General features: G+C 43.6%; 1 protein-coding gene across 1 annotated transcript in view; it reads right to left on the bottom strand.

Annotated features, from left to right (window-relative positions):
- Positions 1-1634: 1634 nt before the first annotated feature.
- LOC127046575 (oncostatin-M-specific receptor subunit beta-like) overlaps positions 1635-24317 on the bottom strand; it is a 60363-nt gene continuing 37680 nt past the window's right edge. Inside the window, exons 6-17 of the mRNA XM_050943747.1 lie at positions 19460-19623; positions 17871-18016; positions 12631-12793; positions 11660-11736; positions 10775-10997; positions 9827-10027; positions 9214-9315; positions 8509-8688; positions 5910-6074; positions 3941-4019; positions 3572-3644; positions 1635-2672 (exon numbers count right to left, since the gene is read on the bottom strand). Coding sequence (XP_050799704.1) covers positions 2064-2672; positions 3572-3644; positions 3941-4019; positions 5910-6074; positions 8509-8688; positions 9214-9315; positions 9827-10027; positions 10775-10997; positions 11660-11736; positions 12631-12793; positions 17871-18016; positions 19460-19623 — 2182 coding nt within the window. The 3' untranslated portion in view covers positions 1635-2063. The remainder of the gene's footprint in view (positions 2673-3571; positions 3645-3940; positions 4020-5909; positions 6075-8508; positions 8689-9213; positions 9316-9826; positions 10028-10774; positions 10998-11659; positions 11737-12630; positions 12794-17870; positions 18017-19459; positions 19624-24317) is intronic.

Here is a 24317-nt window from a genome sequence, read left to right as displayed (position 1 = left end):
GAACCTTAACTATACCTTGACCAAGAAATTTGGAACCTGACAAAAAATAATTGACTACCACTGCTGTAGTCTCTGGCCAGTGTGTCTGACTGATCAGTTAGGAGGAGAACTATCACACTCATTTTAATATGCAAGATCTCGGCTCAGGAGCATTACATTGTAAAAGATAACTTTGTCCATTTTGTGAAAACATACTTGATTCTAAAGCTGTGCTCAAAAATGGCATTTTAAAACTGAGTTTGGGTGCTTGTAAAAGGTTCCTGATTGAACTCCTTTGTCCATATGAGCTTCTATCCAGTGTCCAACTATAGCCAGAGATGAAACTGAGATCTTCTTGCTCATTCAGTCTTTGGCATCTCTGATGGGATTGCCATTTTGGGTTACACCTTTGACAGACTAGAAGCTAGTTACTTGCTTGTATCGCCCCTGAAATACTTTTGCCTATCCTACTGAGATCCTCTGAAGATAATTTGGGGGAATAGTCTGTACATTTGGCATCTAATTAGTTTATATGAACTGTTCACTTTTGCTCATAAGAATTTTTCTTTAGAAGAAACTCCTTTTTATATATCCTTAAATGATCTGGTTCATTGCAAATACATCCTTTTAAAAAACTGTAATATTTTAAATGGTAGATCAAATTCTTTCTTAGCTACTAGATATTTCATGGAAATTAGATACAGCAAGGATCAGAGATCACTCAGTTCAGCTCCCTGCAAATGTAGGATTCTTCTCTACAGTTCATTTTCTAATATCTTGTCCAGTTGAGTTTTAATGTAACACATGATGGGATTTTCATTACTTTCCTTAGGAAACTATTCCACATTCAAATTCACCTTAATGACAGACTTTTTTCTGATAATAAACCTAAATATTCGTTTTCTTGATTTGACTCCATTTGTGAAGGATGTGGAAGTTGTAACATTTTGTGAACGGTATATGTCCACCCAGTGGTTTGTGGTTTGCTATATGAGTAAAGGGGGTTATTCCAAAAGGAGCTACATGCACAGAAAGGAAGACAATAACCTGATAGCAGGTGCCTGGCAAACACCTGACAATGAAGAAAAGCAACTGCTGTGAAGATCTCTACTCAACCCCTCTGTTGTGCCACATAAACTGGTTTAACTAGGCTCAAGAAACACAGGGCAGACAAAGGACTTTGGAGGGACTCCCTAACTGCTGCTGGAATGCAGACTGAACTCAGCAGTCAGAAGTGAGGGTTCCTGGACCTTAAGCTTAGGTAAGATTGAGATGCATGTAATCCTTGTGTTAAAACACCCTTGCTCTTGTTATGCTTTGTTTCTACTGTTGAGAGGAAACAATCCTTTGTTTCCGAAAAGGCCATTCTGGGTCCCGATATTCACTTCTGATCAGAGCTGCTGAAGCGTTTGCAGGGCCGAACCCAGCTGGGCCATCATGATTGGTACACGGAGGGAGGGCTGTTCCCTGAGACTCAGTCTAAGAGAGGGAATCATGGGATTCCCTCCTAGAATCAGGTGGTGAATGCATGAGGCCTAGCACCTGAAGGGGTGCACTCAGAGAGCCCAGAGAAGGGTCAAAGGTGAAGCTAGTGCTGTGTACCACAATAAATTCCTTTAAGCACTTAGCCCCCAGAATGAAGGCTTCAGCTGGCCTTTCATGGCAATTTTTTTATTATGTGGAAAATTAAATACAAAACACAGTCAACTAACATTCTGATCCCAACCAACCAAAGCCAGGGAGTTCAAAGCTAGGAGTAATGTTCCATGCTGAGGTTCACAATACATGCCTTCTATATTAGTGTCAGCAATGCAATATGTCCGTGCGGGATAATACATGCGAAGGGTGTCCCTTGACTGTGATCAGAGAATGAAAATGTTCTCTGTGGTAATTTAATTACCCTGCACAAATCATGGTGCATCTTATATCACGCATTCATAGATTTTTAGAGTGAGAAGAGACAGTTGTGGTCTGATTGTGTACATACGACAGGCCATACCATCTCACCCTGTAATTCCTGCTTAATGCCCCTAATTTCTGATTGAACTACAGCATACAGATTGTTTAAATATGCAGGTCAGTTTTTAATGCCGGCCTAGAAGCAATAACACTGTTGAGCTGCTAGAAGTAGAACTGTCCTGACTGTGAATGTCTTCATCAGATGTAGATGTGACCAGCTCTGAACCCAAGACTGTTTGTATTTTGTAACTTGAATGTTCCAGCGGCTCAGTGGAATGGGGCAAATTACTTAACTTAACCTCAGAATGAGGTACTTCCATTTGTGAAATATATCTTAAACTATCTTCTCTCTCAGTGATTTCTCTTAATGATGTGACAGTGTCTTTACTCGGAATTTCAATGTAATGCTGTGGCTGGTACGACAATATAGGCAACTGTGGCTCACTCTTTTCTGACATCCAGAGGTTCTGATAGAGGCTAGAACCAAGTGCAGTCTGGGAAGAATAGGCTAAGTTTTCAAATGAAGTGCAAGCTTCTGGAGCTGACTGTGTGCACATCAAATCTCCCTCTTCATTTTGAACAAAATACACCCAGGAAGGATTGATAACTTTGCTTTCACTTCCTAAAATAGTCCCATGGCTCCACAGCTGTAGTGTATTGGCTTCTGATGTATTCTCCAATACTATAGTATCAGGAATGCAGTCACTTAGCTTCATTACTGCTTCAGAATTAAGCTGCAGAGAAATGAGAAGACAATTACTTTAGAACAATGAAAAATACACTGACTAGGTAAAAAGGGAATTATTATTTTAAGCATTTTTAGAAATATAGAGTAAATTCTGTATAATCAGAATTTTTACAAGATGTATAGGATTGGAAGGGGAAGGGGCATATACACATGGTTCTAGTTCACTAGAAGTTTGATCTTCAACTGGATGTAATTATAAGACAATTTTAGAGAGCTCTTTATTTAATCTCAACAAAGGAAATTTGCTGAGCAATGAGAGACCATGCCCCTTTAATTTAAGAACTTGCACATCTGTTCAGTTTCCCTCATGTAACATTGGAAACCATAATTAAGACTGCAACTGACTGTGTTAAGCCTGTTTGGGGGGCTTGCCCTTCTAAAAATCCACAAGGAACATAAACATTGGCAGGTTAAGTTCTCCCTGAAGTCTGACTTCTTGTTGTAGCAAACATCAGGAGAGCGAGCAGCAATCAGGCATAGTTTACAGGACTCACCTAGTCAGGAGCTAGTGCATGTCTCAAAGAGGAAGAGTCAAATTAAGCTCTATTTTTGAAAGCTAAGATATCAAATGGCATTAGAAGGACTTTGCTCTGGGAGGTCTGTGTGTGAGGAAAGAGCTTTTATAACTTTTAAAGTAACTGTCTAGATCCTATCCTTGCAAAGACAGACTTCAAAGCGTAAACTAATCACTACAGAGTCATGTCGATGGAAAATGGAGACTTTTTTCAACCAAAAGTAAAGTTAATCAGACAAGCCATTTGTAAAATGAACATCATTATTAAAAACAATCATTGTCAATACAGAAAAAACATTCTAATACTTTTTTGCTGGATCTTAGTTTGAGACTGGAAAATTAAAGTTATTGGATTTGTCTAATCTGATCACCTTTAATCCATTGCATGAGAGGGCTTTGCTTTTGTTAGGATTAGGAATTTCGGGACAACAGCAATCCTTCATCCTAGAAAAAACATAGACAAACAAGTAAGGAACTTTTGTTTTGTTCATTTGTCAACATTCATTCTTCCTTTACTTGTGCAGCAGGGCTAAGATTCTTACAGAAATAAGTGGAGATGCCATGTATTGTATACCACAGCAAGCCGAGTATTCAGGGCATCCACTTACTAAGATGCTCAAAGACAGAAATGAAGGAGGTATTTATGAAGGGGGTTTAAATAGACAAACTACAACTCCGTTTTGGATTAAAACAGACCATTTCTCTATTTACAGAAGGAAAATGTATTGCAATGAACTTACCACTTGATTTTCCAGAAGCACACAGCACTTAGTAGTACAAAATGAATCATCACTAGCAGAACAAGAAGGTAAATCTTTGCTATGAAAGAAAAATAGTATTTCAAAAACCAGTTTTCTAATTTTCCCTTGTTTGAATCAATACAATTAGAGCTTCTGGGATAAAAAGTCATCTTTAAATCAAGCATGGCTGTCTTTCTAAAAGATCTGTTCTAGCTCAACTAGCAGTCACTAGAGTTGATAAAGGAATCACTTGATGAAATTCTGTCCCAGTATTATGCAGAAGGTCAGACTAGATTATCATAATGTCCCTTCTGGCCTTCAAATCTAGAAGTGAACACATATTTTTTGGCATTTACTTTTATTGCCAAAAGTTCGGCTTTACCAGTCCTTTAAAAAAAATTTGCCTTTTACTTACAGGCACCATCATTTTAGTGAGTTGATTTGCTAACTATAAATGAAAATATCAAAGAGTTCAAGGAGTAGGTATGTAAATACCCTCCCTTTGGCTATGTCTTCACAGCAAAAAATGGTGGTTTTTATGCTGAGTTTGCTATCCTGCAGTAAAACCCCAATGGCGACAAAGCATGTGTAGTTCTGACCTCAATGTAACTGCTCAAGGTCAATCCTATGTCCCTCTGGGATTTACCTCAAGCAGCTACATTGAAGTAAAAACTGCCTATGCCTCGTCTCTTCTAGGGTGCTACACTGAAACAGTTACACCAGTCTAAAAAATACACTTTTTTTTTTGCCATGAGGACACTTACTTAGCAAAGCACTTAAACATCTCCAGCCCATCTATCCCTGTAAAAAGAAAGAAGTGATGTAAATAGGATGTAAGGACATATTTAAGTGCTTTGCTTATTGGGGGCCAAAGGCCCCAATACTACAGTGTTCCAAGTGCCAAATCAAGGGAGTCAAGGGAGCTCAGCACCAAACCAAACTGAGCCCCCAGAGTTTGTTTCCACAATAGTTACCAATGGGGTCATGCAGTGGTGTAACAAACAAGGAAATTGAGTTTTGATATTAAATTAACCAAAGGGGGCAGAAGGGATGGCTTCACTAGCTGTCTGGGAGGGTCTAGGCACTGAAGTGTAGTGGTAGTGCATGCTGCTCAGTGTAAAATGTATGGTTTTCATGCACTAAACAACACTCCTACTTCTGAGGACAAAGCTGGGGAGTTTCAGCTTGGGAGCACAAGTCCCAAGAGTCGGATTCTGGTGTGACATCTTCAAGCAAACAGAATTACAGATAAGTAATTACTCTTTTTTTCTCTCTGTCTAATATAGCTAGTTAGTGAGCATGATTCTCATGCAGCGACCCTTTGGTCACATCTAGCATGGAATGCAAGAGTTGGTGGACTTGTAAGCCAGTTTTTCATACAAATCAATGTTAGGATGTCCAGCGCCCTAATTTGCATATGAATTAACTACTTGGTCATGAAAGCAACAGCCTGTATATGAAATGGTTTATAGTGTTCTATAGGTTATAAAATTAGCTGGAACTAAATAAAATTCCTCTCTATTACTCTCATATAGTCTGGTATTTGGAGAAGAGGACCAGGAGTCAGTATTCCTGGGTTCTGGTTTCAACTCTGTCACTGGTTTCATTCTGTAAATGAGCCTCAGTGTTGCTATCTGCCAAGTGGGTATAAATTTGCTTGCCTACCTTACAGGGGGTTGATGAGGCTTAAATAACATGTTAAAATGCTTTAAATATGTTGTCATGTTTATAGATGAAAGAAGCTATACAAGTACTAAAACGTTTAATTTTGCAATTAGTATTATTTGAATGCATCCATTAATAGATCCCAGTTAGAAGATGTATTTTATTCAGATCCATTCATCTCTACCTAATCTAATAAACCTTTTTTCTTTTTAGAAAAGAAGCCAGCAGTGATAGGTGCTAATTTCCCTTCTTTCACCCTTCCCCCCCAGCCCCTCGAATACATATTTTCATTTTCTAAACTCACAGTCATGTAGTGTATCTACACGTATATAGGCATCGATGGGGGTCTCTCCTCCGCCAGTGTAAGCTGTAACTGCTAGTGCATATGTTGTTTCTGGCATCAGGTGTTTCACCACATATCTCTTTTCTTCTGGGTTTTCTATAGTGTATTTACATAGGACTGTACCATCTATAATCAAAGGAGATGTTAAAAACCATTACTCTCAATTGTTTTTTAATGTGCGTTGCCTTTCAGGAAGAGGGATGTGCTCTAACTCAGTGGTTCTCATGTCCCCCTTCTTTGTGTTGATAGTCCTTTACACCGCCACAGCTCCTACCACACAGGTACATATACTGCTGCCTAGCTCTGAAGACAGAGGAGAGAATGGTAGCTGCTGGCCAGGTGCACAGCTCTGAAGGCAGCGCTGCTGCCAGCAGGAGCAGAGAAGTGTAAGGGTAGCACATTGCTACCCTTACTTCTCCACTGCTACTGGCAGTGGCAATGCCTTCAGAGCTCTGCGCCTCGCCAGCAGCTGCTGCTTTCTGGCCTCCCAGCTCTGAAGGCAGAGCAGCTTCTCATGCCCCCACAGAAAACATTCCTTTGAGAATCTCTGCTCTAACTCATTACTGCTGGGTTGCGTGGCACCTCCTCTGATTGGACTGGAGATAGCAGCAACAGTGTGTCTGAGGGAGCCAATCCAGTAGGGACCAGCCACCAACTTCCTGTCAGAAGTCTCTGCTTCTGCCAAGCTACAAGCTCTGTTTCCACTTCCACAATTCTCTTACCTTTTGTTAGTAGCTTTTCAGCAGGTTTTGTTGTCCTGTTCTGCCTCTGTCCCTTTCTTCTCTCTGCACCCTCCATCCCCCACCCCGCAGCACCTTACCGATTTTTTTTTCCACCAGACTATTTAATGTCACACACTTGGAACACATGGCCTTTGAGCATTGCATCTGACAGAGATAATGTTACTGGTGCAAGAACTGGAGGAACCAGCAGGCTGGGGAGAGTCCTGGCCCAGCTTCAGACATACCACTGCAAGCCAAACTTCTCGTTGTGCAGCTCACTCAGAGGCCTGAGGTAATGAAGCTCATCTGGTGTCGGAGGAACCCAGCGGTCAGTGTGGAATACAGACTCCCCCACCTTCCACCCAGGAACATCTTTCATGATTTTGGCCTCCTCCCCAAGATGCTCCCGTAAGAGCCGCAGGGTCCTTCGATCTGACTCTGCTTGCAGGGTTTCCATCTCCCCAATCTGCAGGCACCTCCTCTCTCTGTTCCACTTTACCAGGTTGTAGTAACCCAGGAGCAGGCTGCCAATGCCAATGGCAAACAAGCTAAACCCAAGAGCCCCCGGCAGGGCAGGTGACACTTGTATTCGATGGGACCGTAGCTCCCCGGGGGGGGAGGAGAGGGCATGTCCTTCTTCACCTTCAGGCAGAAATGCCTGCAGTACAAGGGACACAGAGAAACTAGGGCTAGCAATCTGTTCCCACTTCAACTGTTTCTTAGCCACATCCCTCATCTTCCCCAGCCTTGGTGCTGGTTCTGCCTGAGATAACACCCCCGCCCCCCATCAGTATATCAGATGGTGGGGGGTAGTAGGGCTTTGCTCTTACACCCTTCCTGGGTAGGAATATTTGCAGGTATGTAGTTACAGTAGTGTCGACTGTTCCACAGTTCAACTTGTTCTGACAGGATGCTGGTGGGCAGGCCCCGGACAGCCCAGGCTCACGCAGACATGCAGCTTTACCTGATACCAGTCCTATCAGAAGAGGGGAATGGACGCACGGGTGGTGAATCAGGACACAGTCCATGTTGGAGAAGAGAAATCAACAGGTAAGAATAAACAATTTTATTTTTTTTTGCATTCAGTGGGAGTGTCTGAGAACTTGGATACACTGAAATTTTGCCATCTTGAGTAGAGTTCAATGCAGGACAGGAAAATCAGAGACGCTATGCCAAGTAGCTCTAGGCCACAAATGCTTAACACAGTCCCCGGGTCAGCTTCACAACTAGACAAACAGATTGTGTAGAGCAGAGCTATACACATATTCACTTAATGGAATAAGGCAAATGGACCAGATGGGGAGTTTCCACAGAGCCACAACCCTAAAGCTATGAAAACATCAGCACACAACTACCTCTAAAAATCCTCACTGTCATAATAAAACTGATAGCTTCTTCATCTGTCTTCCAAAAAGAGAATGAGGGAGAATTCTGAAAACTCCACCCGAACTCAGTTCATAAGAGATGGAAACTCAGTGCAGCCATTTCACCTGTGAAGTGCACTCTGAAGTCCATGGAAGCTCCCTGCATAATGGCCTACAAAATGGGGGCCCTAAATAATCCTCTGTGTATTAGTAGAGTCTGTCAATTAAAAGCACTCTACACTCAGTCCTTGGAGAGAAGGCACCAGTTACATCACTTTAGAGGTTGAAATCATTCCATTTATTCCCCAGTGTGTTGATTTATCTGCCTAACATGTAAGTAAGGGTGAAGAACTTTTCAGGAGGTTCCAGTTTATTGATCTACTGAGCAAAAAAGGTGCAGCCTTTCACACATTTCAGTAGGTGATGTATTGGACTGATGGGTGTATAGCTTTCTTGGTTCAAAGAATCAATTACCCGAAAGAGCGTGTTTTGTGGATCCCTTCAAACTGCATTCTTCTTCCATGGTTTTCACATAAACATGATATCCTCTTATGAATCCAGGCTGTGACTCATTCATGGGATAAGAATCCCAAGTTATGGTTACAGTATGGGAAGTCATCTCCGTTATTTCCCCTTGAGGGTTGAGTCTAGGAGCTGGAAAGAAGGAAATTGACAAACATGTTGTTTAATTTCTAGAAAGTTTATCTCCTCACTTGGCATTGCTCCTGCATTCCCATCTGTTGTGTCTCATTAAATTTGAATTGTTTATAAACTGAACATCACGATTTTCAAATAAAAACTGAACTAAGCCTGGTCTTCCTGAAAGCCTCCTGGTACCACAAAACATCTGTGGGCCCATCTACATCATGCATAGAAACAACTGTTTAATCATAGTTATTGCTAATGTTGTTATAGCTCAGTTTCCCTGACGGGGGTGGACTCTCGTTTTCCTGAGAGCTATACTAACCAAACTGCCTCACAGCAGTCATCAGAGGCTATTTTGCATGGGTTTATTACATGTATGCAATGGGACAGGGGAAGCAACATTGTGTATGTCAAACATTGCTTGTAGTTAAGTGCAAGGAGGCAGAGAAATGACAGTGTAGCTACAGAACTCCCCTCTATTTTCATGAGACCCATTTAGCAAATATGTACACATGTAAAATGTTTTCAGCTTACCCAGTTCTTTAGTGTACCCAACCTTCTTCCCCAGGAAAAAATCTTCATTAGCTAGAGATCCATAAACCCTGAAGCTGTATCTCACTCCAGGCATGAAAGCAGCTAGAAAATAATATAACTGTATTTAAAAACAGAACCACATTTGATTTATATGGAGATCTATAATTCATTAAAAATCCTGATCTTGAACCACTGAAGTTACCCAAAGGAGGCCCTAGGAAACACAGCCCTTACTTAGTGCTGATAAAACAACTGGAGGTGTTGAAACTGAATCCCAGCTAAATTCTAGTAATGTTGACTGTCTGTTCATGGTGTTTGATCAAGATAGTAAACAAAAGAATACCACAGATGGTCCTGATGGACAAACACCTGTCAGCAATGGTCTTTACTTGGTCCTGCCTCAGTGCAGGGGGTTGGACTTTGACCTCTCAAGGTCCTTGCCAGTTCTACATGTCTATGATTCTGTGAAAGAAAACTGACACACTGGGCAGTTGTTAGACTTTAATAATTGATTTCCCAGAAACTGTTTCCTAAAATTCAGGTGCATGCCACCCAATGCCCTAGCAAAGTGTTGCAGCATAAACATCTTAATGAAGAATTGTTCTGCTTTCACCTGAGTTGATGAGACAACTGGAGGTGTTGAAATCGAATCTCTTCCACTGAAAGTCACAATGTTGGGACCTCGGAAAGTTGCACCAATCGACAATGTATCCATTAAATGCATTTGTGGCCTTCCAAGGAATATAAATGCCATCAACTGTGCCATTAACTCTTTCTTCTTCAAGGTCAGTGTGATCAACCTTTTCTTCAGCACCTTGGAAAGAATGGACTAAAGCACTTCACAAAATAGTACGTCTATCTATGTAGAATATATATGTTTTCTAGCAGGAAGATCTATACTTTAGGTCAAATTAAGATTGGTAGAATTACTATGCTAGTATTGCCATTACTATACCTGGTGACTGGATACCAGTAAAACTTCAGATTTTGTCTTTTCAATAATGTTATCATCATTATGAAATACTCACTCCCCCCCAATAGGGAAAGTTGATCCCTACCACTAAGAGGCTAATTAATCAAATACCTTCTAGCTGGGAGACTCCATTAAAAATTTTAATATCAGGAACTGAACTGCAGGCTCACAAAACTAGAGCCCGAAATAGTAGGTCACTAGACCCTGATCCTGACATGAGTTCTATGTGAGTGGGATCCTTGCATCCATATGCAAATGCGGGACTGAGGACTTTGTTGGTTAAACCCATATGTATTTTGCTCACTGGGATAACCCCATGAATGTACCATATTATATTTGTGAAAACCCCAGATGAGAGGAGAACAGGGAATAGATAAAGATACAAATACGCTATTATCTTACAGGCTAAGTGATCTCCGTTGATAGACGGTAATAGTTTTCAAACACATCAGTGGCAAAACAATCATTTTAATTCCAAGACTAGATTAATTATTCCATGATGATAAATAAAATATTACTGACTGTAAAATAACTATACAAGATAAGCACCCACAAAAATTATTTTAATTGGATTGAAGATACACAAACCATTATCTGTCACCCGGGAGATGATTATCACTGAAGGAAGTGAAGAAGCAATATTGTTTCTTGCTGCCACGCTGATTTTGTAGGAATGGTTATCGATGGAAATTGTAGTACTGTTTTGTAATGCAGAAATGGAGATGTGTTCAGGCTCAGAGGCTTTCTCTAACTTTTCCCAGGTTATCTCAAATGAAATACTTCCACTATTAGCTCTATAGTCTGGAAATGGCTGGGAAAAAAACAAAAATATTTCAAGATCTATTTAATCTGCAGCTAAATTTATATTACTACAAATTGTATTTGGCATGATTCTTATGGTAGAAATTTTTAAGGGTAAGAAGGATACTGTACTTGTGATATTCTGTTTTACAGGGGGAAAAAAGAGAGTATTAGTTTTCACTTGAAGGATGACATTAAACAAATGACAATTATTTCCACTTAACCTATATTTTATATGTGCATATAGAAATATTTTTTTAAATTACAGGGAGTTTTGAAATAAGGCAATCTGAAGGATTTGTGTATATTGTTTCTTATTTGTGCTTACTGAATGGACAATTTAAAAAAGTAGGCTTTCCATTAACTTTTTAAAAAATCATTTTGGCACCCAAACATAACATAACTACATTTTCTTGGGGAGAAATGGAGGTGTCACTAAAAAAAAAAAAGCAACATATGGTCCAAATCCACAGCTTCTTGAACAAAAATCCAGACTCTCTCAGGACCAGTGTAAGCAGTGTGGTGATTATGGTTTCCATTGTCACAAGAGCAGCACATCATATGGAAAACTAAAATGAGAGCGAAATCTTGCACCCTGCCAGGAAAAATACCCCAGATACTGTGCCAGTCATTTCTGTAAACATTTTTAACCATTTCTGTGCCCAGACTCACCTTCCAGAATAAGGTCACATTCCGTCCTCCCAAAACTGGGGTTACTTCTCTCCAGACATCAAGTTTCCCTGAGGGAGCTGCGATCAATCACATAAAACAAAGCTGCTGTATATTGGGAAGGGTGAACTGTCCAAATCTTTCCTAATATTTGTTAAGGAGAACAACCCACGTGCAACTCAGCTAGACCCCAAAACTCACCGACCCTGTGCCTCCAAACCAAAAACTGAAACTCTCTTGAAACTACAGAAACGACTCCTGGATCATTCCGTGTCAAGCCCCACTTCTGCTCCCTCCCCAACACACACAGATGTTCCCACCACTGAATGATGCCTCCACACTCAAAACGCAAAGCTACTACTATGCCTGTTCAGTGGTCAGGCTGCACCCACTTCATATCTCCCAGTTCTGATTCATGTGGTGCATTCTGGGCTCTATCAAGCACCAGAACTTCAGATTTAAAGTGGTGGAGACCTAGCAGCATGATAGATTCCAGACAAATGGAACCTTTAAATGATGTGCTATGCCAACTGTCTGGCATAGGAAGAGGGGGTTACAGGGAGGAGGGAGCCAATGGTGTAATTCAAGGCAAAGACATCACAGAAGATAGCTGAAGATATGCTGGGAGTGGCAAAGGGAAGACGAAGAGTCAACTAGCACACCTTCCTGGCCAGGGAAAAAAGTGAGTTTGGCACAAGGTTCAGATAAAGCACCTGGAGGACTGAAATCTTATCTGATTTCACCTGAAGCTCGAGTTTCACCAATCAGTCTGTTCTGTGCACATATTTTAAAACGGTATTGACCCAATACCTGCAGCTCTTAGGCTGGCTTTTCCTCTCCAGCTCCATTCACCAATGACAAGGAGCTTGCTGGTATTTCCAGACATCAGTTTGGCAGATGGCAAACAGCAACTTGAAGAGCAAGTTTCAGCCTCCCACCCCTCCTCGTCCCCCTTCCCAATGGACAGAACTCACCTGCTTCATTTGTTCTGACTCTTATGGTTTTGCTCCATTCACTCCATTTCCAGAAGTGGCTAGCTGCACCACAGCGCATTCTAAAGGCATAATTGGTGAAAGGCTGCAAGCCACCTAGGGTGAGGTGTGGATATGAATTTGACTGAACAACTGAACTATTGTGCTGCAAAAGCAAAGGAGAAATGTGACGTGGTTAGGGTTCAGACATCTTTCATGAGAAAGAGGTGGTTGGCTGAGATTCAGGAAGTCATTCTGTCCCCCGCTTCAATCAACAGCATGTTTATTACATCTGCCTTGTCAAATTTGAAACATGTTGGAAAAGTCAGAGTAGGTCCAAATACATGGACATATGGGAGGCCCACAAAGAGCTCTATTAACCCCTTTTGCTAATGCTGTCGATAGGAGCCCTTCAGGTTGGTCTGCCAATATTGCTACACCTCTACCCGATATAACGAGACCTGATATGACATGAATTTGGCTATAACGCGGTAAAGCAGTGCTCCGGGGGAGGGGGCGCGCCTGCGCTCTCCAGCGGATCAAAGCACGTTCGATGTAACGCGGTTTCACCTATAACACGGTAAGATTTTTTGCTCCTGAGGACAGTGTTATATTGGGGTAGAGGTGAACTTAATTTTTTATCTATGAAAAAGGTGTAATTAGTGAGACCTATTTCTCCCACTTCTGCCTCTGGTGCTTCTGCTGGTGTCCATATGCCCCTTTCTTTTATCATATATTTAAAATATCTACCTACATGGACCTCCTTACTAGGATCAGGTAAATAGGATGATGTTCTGGACACGTACATACCATTGGGATATTAGTATACACATGTTCCACATTGGACCTTCCCTTCAGGTGTCCCCTCCACTTGCTACCATCCTCAAAAGCAGTGTTTCCCAAACTTGGGATGCCACATATGTAGGGAAAGCCCCTGGCAGGCCGGGCCGGTTTGTTTACCTGCTGCATCCGCAGGTTTGGCTGATCACGGCTCCCACTGGCCGCAGTTCGCTGCTCCAGGCCAATGGGAGCTGCTGGAAGCGGTGTGGGCCAAGGGAGGTACTGGCCGCCGCTTTCAGCAGCCCCCATTGGCCTGGAGCAGCAAACCGCAGCCAATGGGAGCCACGATTGGCCGAACTTGCGGACGCGGCAGATAAACAAACTGGCCCGGCCCGCCAGGGGCTTTCCCTACACAAGCAGCATCCCAAGTTTGGGAAAAGATTAGGATGAACTCTGCCCAAGATAAAGAGGGTCTGCAATAGGGACCCCATATTTTGTATAGTCCCCTCCTCTAAACTATCACCTGTGATGATCTCCTACAGTTGGCACACCTGAGACAGAACATCTGCTGGGAGATCTTCAGGGAGGCCTGTCCATCTACACTTCCTACAAAAGTGGAGCACTCTTGTTTGTGCTTTACTTAGAGAGGCAAGGCGGATGAGGTAATATTTTTTATTGGACCAACTTCTGTTTGTGAGAGAGACAAGTTTTCAAGCTTTACTTGTCCTTTAATATTCTGGAGCTGAGCTGCCTGTGTGTGGACTGTACCATAGGGAACTCTAGATCAACTTGTGAAGAACAGGTGAGCTAAACACTCACTAAAGTATGTGGAACAAGGTTATGGACTCTGCTGCAACCTTCCTCCCCATCCAGAAGGCTAAGAGGGGCCGGGAAAGCTAGAAAACTGAATGTTCACACAAGTCTTCATGGTCATCAGCTATACTACATGCTGTAGCTGCACAGACACCAAGCTATAATTCAGGACATTCTGCCACCTACACATAGGCCTGTGCCACTGGAACTGAAGCTGAAATCTCCATTAGCTCCAGTAATATTACGGATTATAAGGCCTCCTGCTAGTACATGGTAGCAAGCTCTTACACACTGCAGAAAGTCTAGCATTCCACCCAATAGAGGACAGTAATGTATATGCAGACTAGTCAGCATAATACATCTGGGAAGTCTAAATGTCAACTGCAACAGTTCTTTGGTCACAGAGACATCACAGTCGTCAGCAGTACCGCACAATGAGGCTGAATAGACTTCCCTGGTCATCAGTAGGAATAGAATTCAGGATCACCTGTCCCAGAAAACATAGGTTATGTTAAATTACTTAGCCATAGGCTTGCCAGAATGCAATTTTAATTTTTTGTAATTTTGTTCAATATTGATGTCTAAGTACTTTTTAAAATTTTAATCTATTTAAATTTTCACAATTGTGCAAAATTATGGGCAGGTCAGACAATGGGAGGGTCTGTTAGGACTGCTCCACCCTACCTTGGTTCTTGCTCCACAAACAGAAAGCAGAAGGCCAGAGTCCAAAGTGCAGGCAATGCAATGTTTATTGGGCTTAACAAGAAAGCATATATCCACAGCTCTGTACACCAGTAGAGCTTTTCCTTTCTTTCTCTTCCTTTTTAATAGGCTTAAATATACCTGTAGTTTATGCCCTGGTACACCCCTTACAATTTATGGTCATGTTCCGTTTTGGAGGGTCTTGAGTCTGGGGGCTTTGGTACCACCTCTTTTGTACTGCATGGGAGGGGTAGGGAGTGAGATTATGTACTGGGCAAGGCCACCTTTTCTTTGGCTTTTAGTGTTCCTTATACTTCCTCCCTTGCCTCTCCTGACTGGTTGCTTGATTTTGTCTTGGGAAAGGAGTTGACTCTGACTCTGACATATCCTGATGGTTTTCAGCTCCTCAAGCTTTCACATGGCCAAGCCTGAGCAATTTACTTTGCTTCCTAAGCTTTCTGCATTCTTTCCTTTTGCCATTGCTATTCACACAGTCATTTTTTCCTGTGACTCAGGCTCACATGCTACAGAGCATCTATGATTCCTCCTTTCCTGCTCCTCATCCAAAAAGGTTGTCTCTAAATCTTGTTGCTATTTGCTCCACAACATTTTAAAAACACTTGTCAATAGCCAGATTCCCTTCCCACCACCCAGATACATGCACCTTCCTCACCAGTAGCCTCTATTATTGCTTCTCTCAAGATTTACAGTGACTGGAAAGTGAAAGTTCAAACTGGAAACAAATGCTGATTTTTAGGTGAGGGTTATTAATGACTGGGACAGCTTGCCCGCGGATGTCTTTCTACATGTTTTGTTCTAATTCATCCATGTTGAGCTAGATGCAGAAATCATTGGGTGAAATTCTATGGTCTGTGTTATGCAGAAGGTCAGACCAGATGACAACTGCAGTCCATTTTGACTTTAAATACTTATGAATTATGCAACTGCTACGATTCTCTTCCTGACCTGATCAGACCACATCACTCACTACTAACGTCTCTCCACTGGTTCTGTCCCAACCTAGCTCTTGAATTTCATCTCTCATCAGATCTCTCTTGCTGCTCCCACAGAGCCAGCCTCAATAACTTGTTTGTTCTCAGTGGCCTTTGCAGTGGTGATGTAGCCGTGATGGTGGCAGGATATGAGACAGACAAGGCAGGAGACATCTATTGGTGGTGTGATACTCTGATTATCTTCTCTAGACATGAGGAAGAGCTCTGTGAAGCCCCAAAACTTGTCCCTTCCACCAACAGAAGTTGATCTAATAAAATATATGACCTCACCATCTTGCCACTCACAATAGCTTTCACAGAATCATAGAATATCAGGGTTGGAAGGGACCTCAGGAGGTCATCTAGTCAACCCCCTTGCTCAAAGCAGGACCAACCCCCAACTAAATCATCCCAGCCACGGCTTTGTCAAGCCTGACCTTAAAAACCTCGAAGGAAGGAAGATTCCACCACCTCCCTAGGTAACCCACTCCAGTGCTTCACCACCCTTCCAGTGAAAAAGTTTTTCCTAATATCCAACCTAAACCTCCCACACTGCAACTTGAGACCATTGCTCCTTGTTCTGTCATCTGCCACCACTGAGAACAGTCTAGATCCATCCTCTTTGGAACCCCCTTTCAGGTTGTTGAAAGCAGCTATCAAATCCTTCCTCATTCTTCAATTCTGCAGACTAAACAATCCCAGTTCCCTCGGCCTCTCCTCATAAGTCATGTGCTCCAGCCCCCTAATCATTTTTGTTGCCCTTCGCTGGACTCTTTCCAATTTTTCCACATCCTTCTTATAGTTTGGGGCCCAAAACTGCACACAGTACTCCAGATGGAACTTCACCAACATTGAATAGAGGGGAATGATCACGTCCCTCAATCTGCTGGCAATGCCCCTACTTTTACAGTCCAAAATGCTGTTAGCCTTCTTGGTAACAAGGACACACTGTCAACTCACATCCAGCTTCTCGTCCACTGTAACCCCTAGGTACTTTTCTGCAGAACTGCTGCATAGCCAGTCTGTAGCAGTACATGGGATTCTTCTGTCCTAAGTGCAGGACTCTGCACTTGTCCTTGTTGAACCTCATCAGATTCTTTTTCGGCTCAATCCTCTAATTTGTCTAGGCCTCTCTGTATGCTATCCCTACCCTCCAGCAAATCTACTACTCCTCCCAGTTTAGTGTAATCTGCAAACTTGCTGAGGGTGCAGTCCACACCATGCTCTAGATCATTAATGAAGATATTGAACAAAACCAGCCCCAGGACCGACCCTTGGGCACTCTACTTGATACCGGCTGCCAACTAGACATGGAGCCATTGATCACTACTCATTGAGCCCGACAATCTAGCCAGCTTTCTAGCCACCTTATAGTTCATTCATCCAGCCCATACTACTTTAACATGCTAGCAATACTATGGGAGACAGTATCAAAAGCTTTGCTAAAGTCAAGGAATAACACATCTACTGTTTTCCCCTCATCCACAGACCCAGTTATCTCCTCATAGAAGGCAATTAGGTTAGTCAGGCATGACTTGCCCTTGGTGAAGCCATGCTGACTGTTCCTGATCACTTTCCTCTCCTCTAAGTGCTTCAGAATTGATTCCTTGAAGACCTGCTCCATGATTTTTCCAGGGACTGAGATGAAGCTGACTGGCCTGTAGTTCCCTGGATCCTCTTCCTTCCCGTTTTTTAAAGCTGGGCACTATATTAGCCTTTTTTTAGTCATCTTTTGTCTTTCACCTGGTCTCCACCAACACTGACAGCCTCAAAGGCCTGAACATTTCTCCTAGAATGTGATTCGATCACACACATGTGCACATTTGACATTCCACCTACTAATGGCCAGTGGTTCACTCACTCACTACCCATGGTATTAAAAACCATGAAACATATACTGTACTCCATATCCAAAACCACCAGTTGCTTGTCTAGACTGAAACTTAAGTTTCTTACCAGTTCCACTTCCCCACTTGGGTGGCGATTTTCAATTTGACATAGTAGCTTAATTGCTTTGTGCTTGGGTTGCATACTCCAGTATAAATTGACTTCTGTGGCTTTCATATCTTCTACAGAAAGGTCAGAGGGGGGAAATGGATGAACTGCCAAAGGGAAAGATAAATTAGATTCTGAAAAACTTGAATTCAAGTACTTTCAAAATGTCTTCATTGAGCAATAAAAGTGATTACGAGGCTTAGTCTAGGATTGCCTCATTACATCTCTCCCAGTGGGATTCTAGGCAGAGGGACATATGTATTAGTAAAAATAAGTGATGCTTTTAGAAATGGAGTCTTTTATTGTTTATCTACTGCTCTGGGGGCTCTGAGGCCCAGAAGTAGCTCACTGGACTAGGAGCCAAAGACTTGCAGTTCTATTCACCACTCTTCGATTGACTGAATGTGAGCAGGTCAATTAAACTTTCTGTGGCTCAGTTTCTGCATCTGAAAAATGGGCCTACTGCTATTCCTTTTCCCTTGTTAAAGTCCGTTGAGATCCTCAGATGATATGTGTTCCGTTAGTAGCAGTAGTAGACTAGATGGTGTCTAAATCTGACCCTTGAATGCTTCCATTATTGATACTGCAGAGCTGGAAATGTTGGGTGTAAATTTGGTTTTGCTTTATTTGCTAATGTTTTTAAAATCAGCAAAAAATCTGCAGCAAATATCTGTAGCAATAGGACTTGCCTAAAAAGACTGATTAGAAGAGCACTCAAAACTTAAAGCTTTATACCATCAGAAAGAAACATCTAGTATTGTTACAAGAAGCACCTACAATTCCTAGAACTAAAAGCCATGGGAGAAAGAAACTCATTTTCTTGTGTTTTCAGTGTGTTTCCTTTATGCATTTGAGAGCACTTTGTGTATAGTCAATTTTTCTGCTTCACTTATGGTAAATTCCTCTTCTTGACTCATGCACTAGCATGATGATAATACTGTCATCCACTGCTCATGGCTGGCATGTGCCCCCTCCCTCATACTCTGTAATAATGTTTTTACCACTCAAACGTCACTCCTTATGAGGGAATCATTCAGTCTAGTCTCAAAGTTATGTCCATCCCACACAAATTTGGGTTTTGAAGATTTACATCAGAAACATGCAATTGTGAAACTGTGGTGTCAAAGTCCTATATGCCAAAGGAATGATCCCACAGCCCTTTGTTTCCTGAGTGGCTCCTTTTTTTGTGCGCTTCATTTGGGCCCTTTGTTGCACATCACTTCCCACATTTGGCAGATTCTGAGGCCACAAAATGGATAATTTTGATCACTTAGCTCTCAACCCGGAGATCAGACTGTGTTCATCAGTAACAGCAGCTGCAAAACTGAAACTAAAGAGGGAGCAGGCAAGTGTGGGCACAGAGAAGATGAGAATCAGGGCAAGTTGGGAAGGAACAAACATATTTCTATCTTTAAATCTGAGAGAGGTTTTCTGACAATACTGCCTCAGAGAGAAATAGGAGGGGTGACCCCAGAATGTTTGCTGGTGGAGATCTTCAGCCTACCCAAAAGAACCTTCAAAACGTCAACAAGGAGCAGGAAAACCCTTACCTCTAAGAGCTACATCAAGGACAAAATTAGCACTTCTCTCCCCTAGAGGGTTTTGGGCAGTCAGAGTTAGGTTGTATATCATCTGCTGGCCTATCGCCCAAGAACAACGGATGGGTTCTAGATCAGGTTCTGTTTCTTGGTAGCACAATGTTTTTTGGGAAGACCTTTCAAGAGAGAGGAAAAAAGACACTGGTTTATTTTTCTTTGATTTAAAATCATAAATGCTGCAGAAGTGCAATAATGGATTCAGAAACTGTGACGCCTACCTAGAACAGAACTAAAACTTAAATAAAAATACAGCTATTGTATATGCATAATTCTCTATTAACAAATGTAACAAATAGTAATTTCTATTATATTTTAAAACAACTGTGGTATAAAGGAGGGTACCCAGGAATGGTTTATTTGAAAAGCAAAAAGCTTTCAGAAGTCGGTAAGCAACTGTGGCTGATTATCTAATGAGGTTGGGTGATCTAATACTTCTATCTTGTTTCATGGGCTGACTGTTCATGCCAGTCAGTATTCTGCAGGAGAATTGTGGGGACAGAGAATTGGACGAATTCCCAGTGTTCTTGCTGTTGACCACAAAAAAATTCCATGGGAGTTAAATACTAAAATTCTGACCAATTCAATTCTAAAATGGCCTTGTGCAAGGCAGTTTAGTAACAGCCCATAAGTATTTTCAGTACTGTTGGTTTTTCAGCAGAGGTTAAGCTGTTATACAGTGTCCTGAATGGACTGAACTCTCATGCACAAACTTACTCATGTCTATAACAGTTTGTAGGATCCAGGCCATAGAACACTGATGCTTTCCAGACTGTCCAACAACTGGGGGGGGGGGGGGGGCGCAGGCGCGGAGAGAGAGGGTGGCATAGGCATAGTTTGACTATTTTGTGGAGGAGGTGCGACACACACTGAAGCCATTTCCCCTAGTTCACTGGCTTTCTCCCCCACCTGGAGTGGTACCTGGTGCCAGTGCTGTGGGGGAGAAGGGCCGGCTTAATGGAGGATCCCCATCTCCTGCTGCGGGGATGCCACATGCATTCCTCTATCCCCCATTCCCCTATCCTCTTTTCTTCCCCATTCTCCTCCCCTACTGACTCTTCCCCATCTCTTCCCTGCCCCATTCCCCTTCTCTTCCCCCACCCTATCCCATCTCCCTTCCTTTCACACAGCCTCTTCCTCCCACCGGCACTCAGAGTTGAAACAAGCTGGTAGCCATGCGGGGTGCCCAGCACGCATAGAAGAGGAAGGCACTAGGACCCAGGAGGTGGCATCCAGCAGCAAAGGCAGTGAGCCAGAGGGGCCAAGTGAGCTGGAAACATGCCCGTAGTGTAGGCACAACAGAGCACCCCTATTCTCTGGCAGGCTGAGTAGAGCAAAGCCATGGCAGATCAGTGCTTGCAGAAACTGAGGGGGACAATGGCATGTGACCCTGGGTGCCGCCACGTGCCTCTGGGAGGAAATGCTGCCCAAACGACACCTATGGGGAGGGTGGATATGGGATGTGGGGAGGAAGGGGCTGGGATGAGTTTGCGCAAGTAAACGTGTGCAGTCTGTAAACAAAAATTAATTAGCAATGCCTAATCTTAGGCTGGGCTAGAAGTGAGAAAATGAGTGTGGCTCACTCTGATTAGAGAGCCTAGTTCCTGGGCTGTCGCTGACTACCACAAAGGGGTGGGAACAGAATGAACCATCCAGCCCTTCTGACGACAAACAGTGAGTAAAGGAGAATATATTTCTAGGACTCACGTGGATGTTCAAAAAGCTTTGACAAAGGCCCCCACAAGAATCTATTAAAGAATATCAGTCAGTCCTGGTTAAGGAGGGTAATTTATTAGTGTGATGGATCAGAAACTGGTGAGGAGACTAAATCAAGAGTGAGGCTAGGTGGTCAGTTTACAACATGAGAAAGGGTATGTCTACACTACGGGATTATTCCGATTTTACAGAAACTGATTTTTTAAAACAGATTGTATAAAGTCGAGTGCACGCGGCCACACTAAGCACATTAATTCGGCGGTGTGCGTCCATGTACCGAGGCTAGTGTCGATTTCCGGAGCGTTGCACTGTGGGTAGCTATCCCATAGTTCCTGCAGTCTCCCCCGCCCCTTGGAATTCTGGGTTGAGATCCCAGTGCCTGATGGGGCAAAAAACATTGTTGCAGGTGGTTCTGGGTACAGCCTCACCCCTCCCTCCGTGAAAGCAGCCTTTTTTCCTGGGTGAACTGTGCAAAAGCCATAGCACAGCAAGCGTGGACCCTGCTGAGCTCAAGAGAGCAATCATGGACATTGTAAACACCTCACGCGTTCTCATGAAGTCTATGCTGAACCAGGACCTGCAAGACCAGGCGAGGAGGCGGCGGCTACGGCAGCGCGGCGACGAGAGTGATGAGGACATGGACACAGAATTCTCTCAAACCGCGGGCCCCTGCGCTTTGGAGATCCTGATGGCAATGGGGCAGGTTCTAGCCATTGAACACCGATTTTGGGCCCGGGAAACAAGCACAGACTGGTGGGACCGCATAGTTTTGCAGGTTTGGGATGATTCCCAGTGGCTGCGAAACTTCCGCATGCGTAAGGGTACTTTCATGGAAGATTGTGACTTGCTTTCCCCTGCCCTGAAACGCCAGAATACCAAGATGAGAGCAGCCCTCACAGTTGAGAAGTGAGTGGCAATAGCCCTCTGGAAGCTTGCAACGCCAGACAGCTACCAGTCAGTCGGGAATCAATTTGGAGTGGGAAAATCTACTGTGGGGACTGCTGTGATGCAAGTAGCCAAAACAATCATTAAGCTGCTGCTACGAAAGGTTGTGACTCTGGGAAATGTTCAGGTCATAGTGGATGGCTTTGCTGCAATGGGATTCCCTAACTGTGGTGGGGCAATAGATGGAACCCATATCCCTATCTTAGCACCGGAGCACCAGGGCACCCAGTACATAAACCGCAAAGGGTACTTTTCAATGGTGCTGCAAGCACTGGTGGATCACAAGGGACGTTTCACCAACATCCACGTGGGATGGCCAGGAAGGGTTCATGACGCTCGCGTCTTCAGGAACACTACTCTGTTTAAACGGCTACTGCAAGAGAATTACTTCCCAGAGCAGAAAATAACAGTTAGGGATGTTGAAATGCCAGTAGTTATCCTGGGGACCCATCCTACCCCTTGATGCCATGGCTCATGAAGCCATACACAGGTAGCCTGGACAGTGGTCAGGAGTTGTTCAACTACAGCCTGAGCAAGTGCAGAATGGTGGTAGAATGTGCATTTGGCAGTTTAAAGGCGCACTGGTGCACATTATTGACTCGCTCAGACCTCAGCCAAACCAATGTCCCCATTGTTATTGCTGCTTGCTGTGTGCTCCACAATCTCTGAGAGAGTAAGGAGGAGACCTTTATGGCAGGGTGAGAGGCTGAGGCAAATCACCTGGCCACTGATTAAGCGCAGCCAGACACCAGGACGATTAGAAGAGCACGCCAGGAAGCAGTGCGCATCAGAGAAGCTTTGAAAACGAGTTTCATCACGGGTCAGGGTACGGTGTGACTGCTGTGTTTGTTTCCCCTCGATGAACCCACCCCCCCTTGACTGACTCATTCCCTGTAAGCAACCCACCCTCCCCCTTCGATTACAGCTTGCTTAAGGAAATAAGTCACTATCGTTTAAAAATCATGTATTCTTTATTAATTCATTATAAAAAGAGGGAGAGAACTGACAAGGCAGCCCGGGTGTGGTTTGGGAGGAGGACAGGAGGGAAGGAAAAGTCCACTAAAAAAATTTCAAAGTAATGACAGCCTTTGGTTGGGCTGTCCATGGGGGTGGAGTGGGCGGGTGCATGGAGCCTCCCCCCACGCGTTCTTACACGTCTGGGTGAGGAGGATATGGAACATGGTGAGGGTGGTTACACACGGGCTGCAGCGGCACTCTGTGATCCTGCTGCTGTTCCTGAAGCTCCATCAGACGCTGGAGCATGTCAGTTTAATCACGCAGCAGCCCCAGCGTCACGTCATGCCTCCTCTGATCTTCCTGCTGCCATCTCTCATCTCGAGCGTCCCTCTTGTCCTCACGTTCACTGGCATCTTTCCTGTAATTTGATACCACGTCCTTCCACTCATTCAGATGAGCTCTTTCATTGCAGGTCACTTCCATGATTTCCAAGAACATTTCGTCTTGCGTCTTTTTTTTTCCACTGCCTTATCTGAGCTAGCCTTCAGGATGGAGTAGGGAGGCTTGAAAAATTTGCAGCTGCATGAGGAGTGCTGTGTGCTCTCTGCAAGCTTGTCCTCCTCTTCCTCCTCATCATCTCCCCGTCCACAGAATCCTCAGCCATGGCTGAGATTACCACCCCCACCTCGAAATCCGCGGACAGGGGTGGGGTACTGGTGGCGGACTCCCCTAGAATTGCATGCAGCTCAGCGTAGAAGTGGCATGTTTTCGGTCCTGCCTCGGACCTTCCGTTTGCTTCTTTGGTTTTCTGGTAGGCTTGTCTGAGCTCCCTAACTTTCACATGGCACTGTACTGAGTCCCTGGTGTGGCCTCTCTGCATCATGGCATTGGAAATTTTTTCAAATGTTTTTTCATTTCGTCTTTTGGAACGGAGTTCTGTTAGCACGGAATCCTCTCCCCATATAGCGATCAGATCCAGTACCTCCCGTGCGGTCCATGCTGGAGCTCTTTTTTCGATTCTCAGGAGACTGCATTGTTACCTGTGCTAATGAGTTCTGCGTGGTCACCTGTGCTGGTGAGCTCTCCACGCTGGCCAAACAGCAAATGAAATTCAAAAGTTTGCAGGGCTTTTCCTGTATACCTGGCCAGTGCATCCAAGTTCAGATGGCTTTCCAGAGCAGTTACAATGGTGCAC

Source organism: Gopherus flavomarginatus, chromosome 3 (assembly GCF_025201925.1).
Source record: "Gopherus flavomarginatus isolate rGopFla2 chromosome 3, rGopFla2.mat.asm, whole genome shotgun sequence".
NCBI lineage: Eukaryota > Metazoa > Chordata > Testudines > Testudinidae > Gopherus > Gopherus flavomarginatus.
Note: the sequence above shows the minus strand (reverse complement) of the source record. Positions and strands in the feature narration are given on the sequence as shown.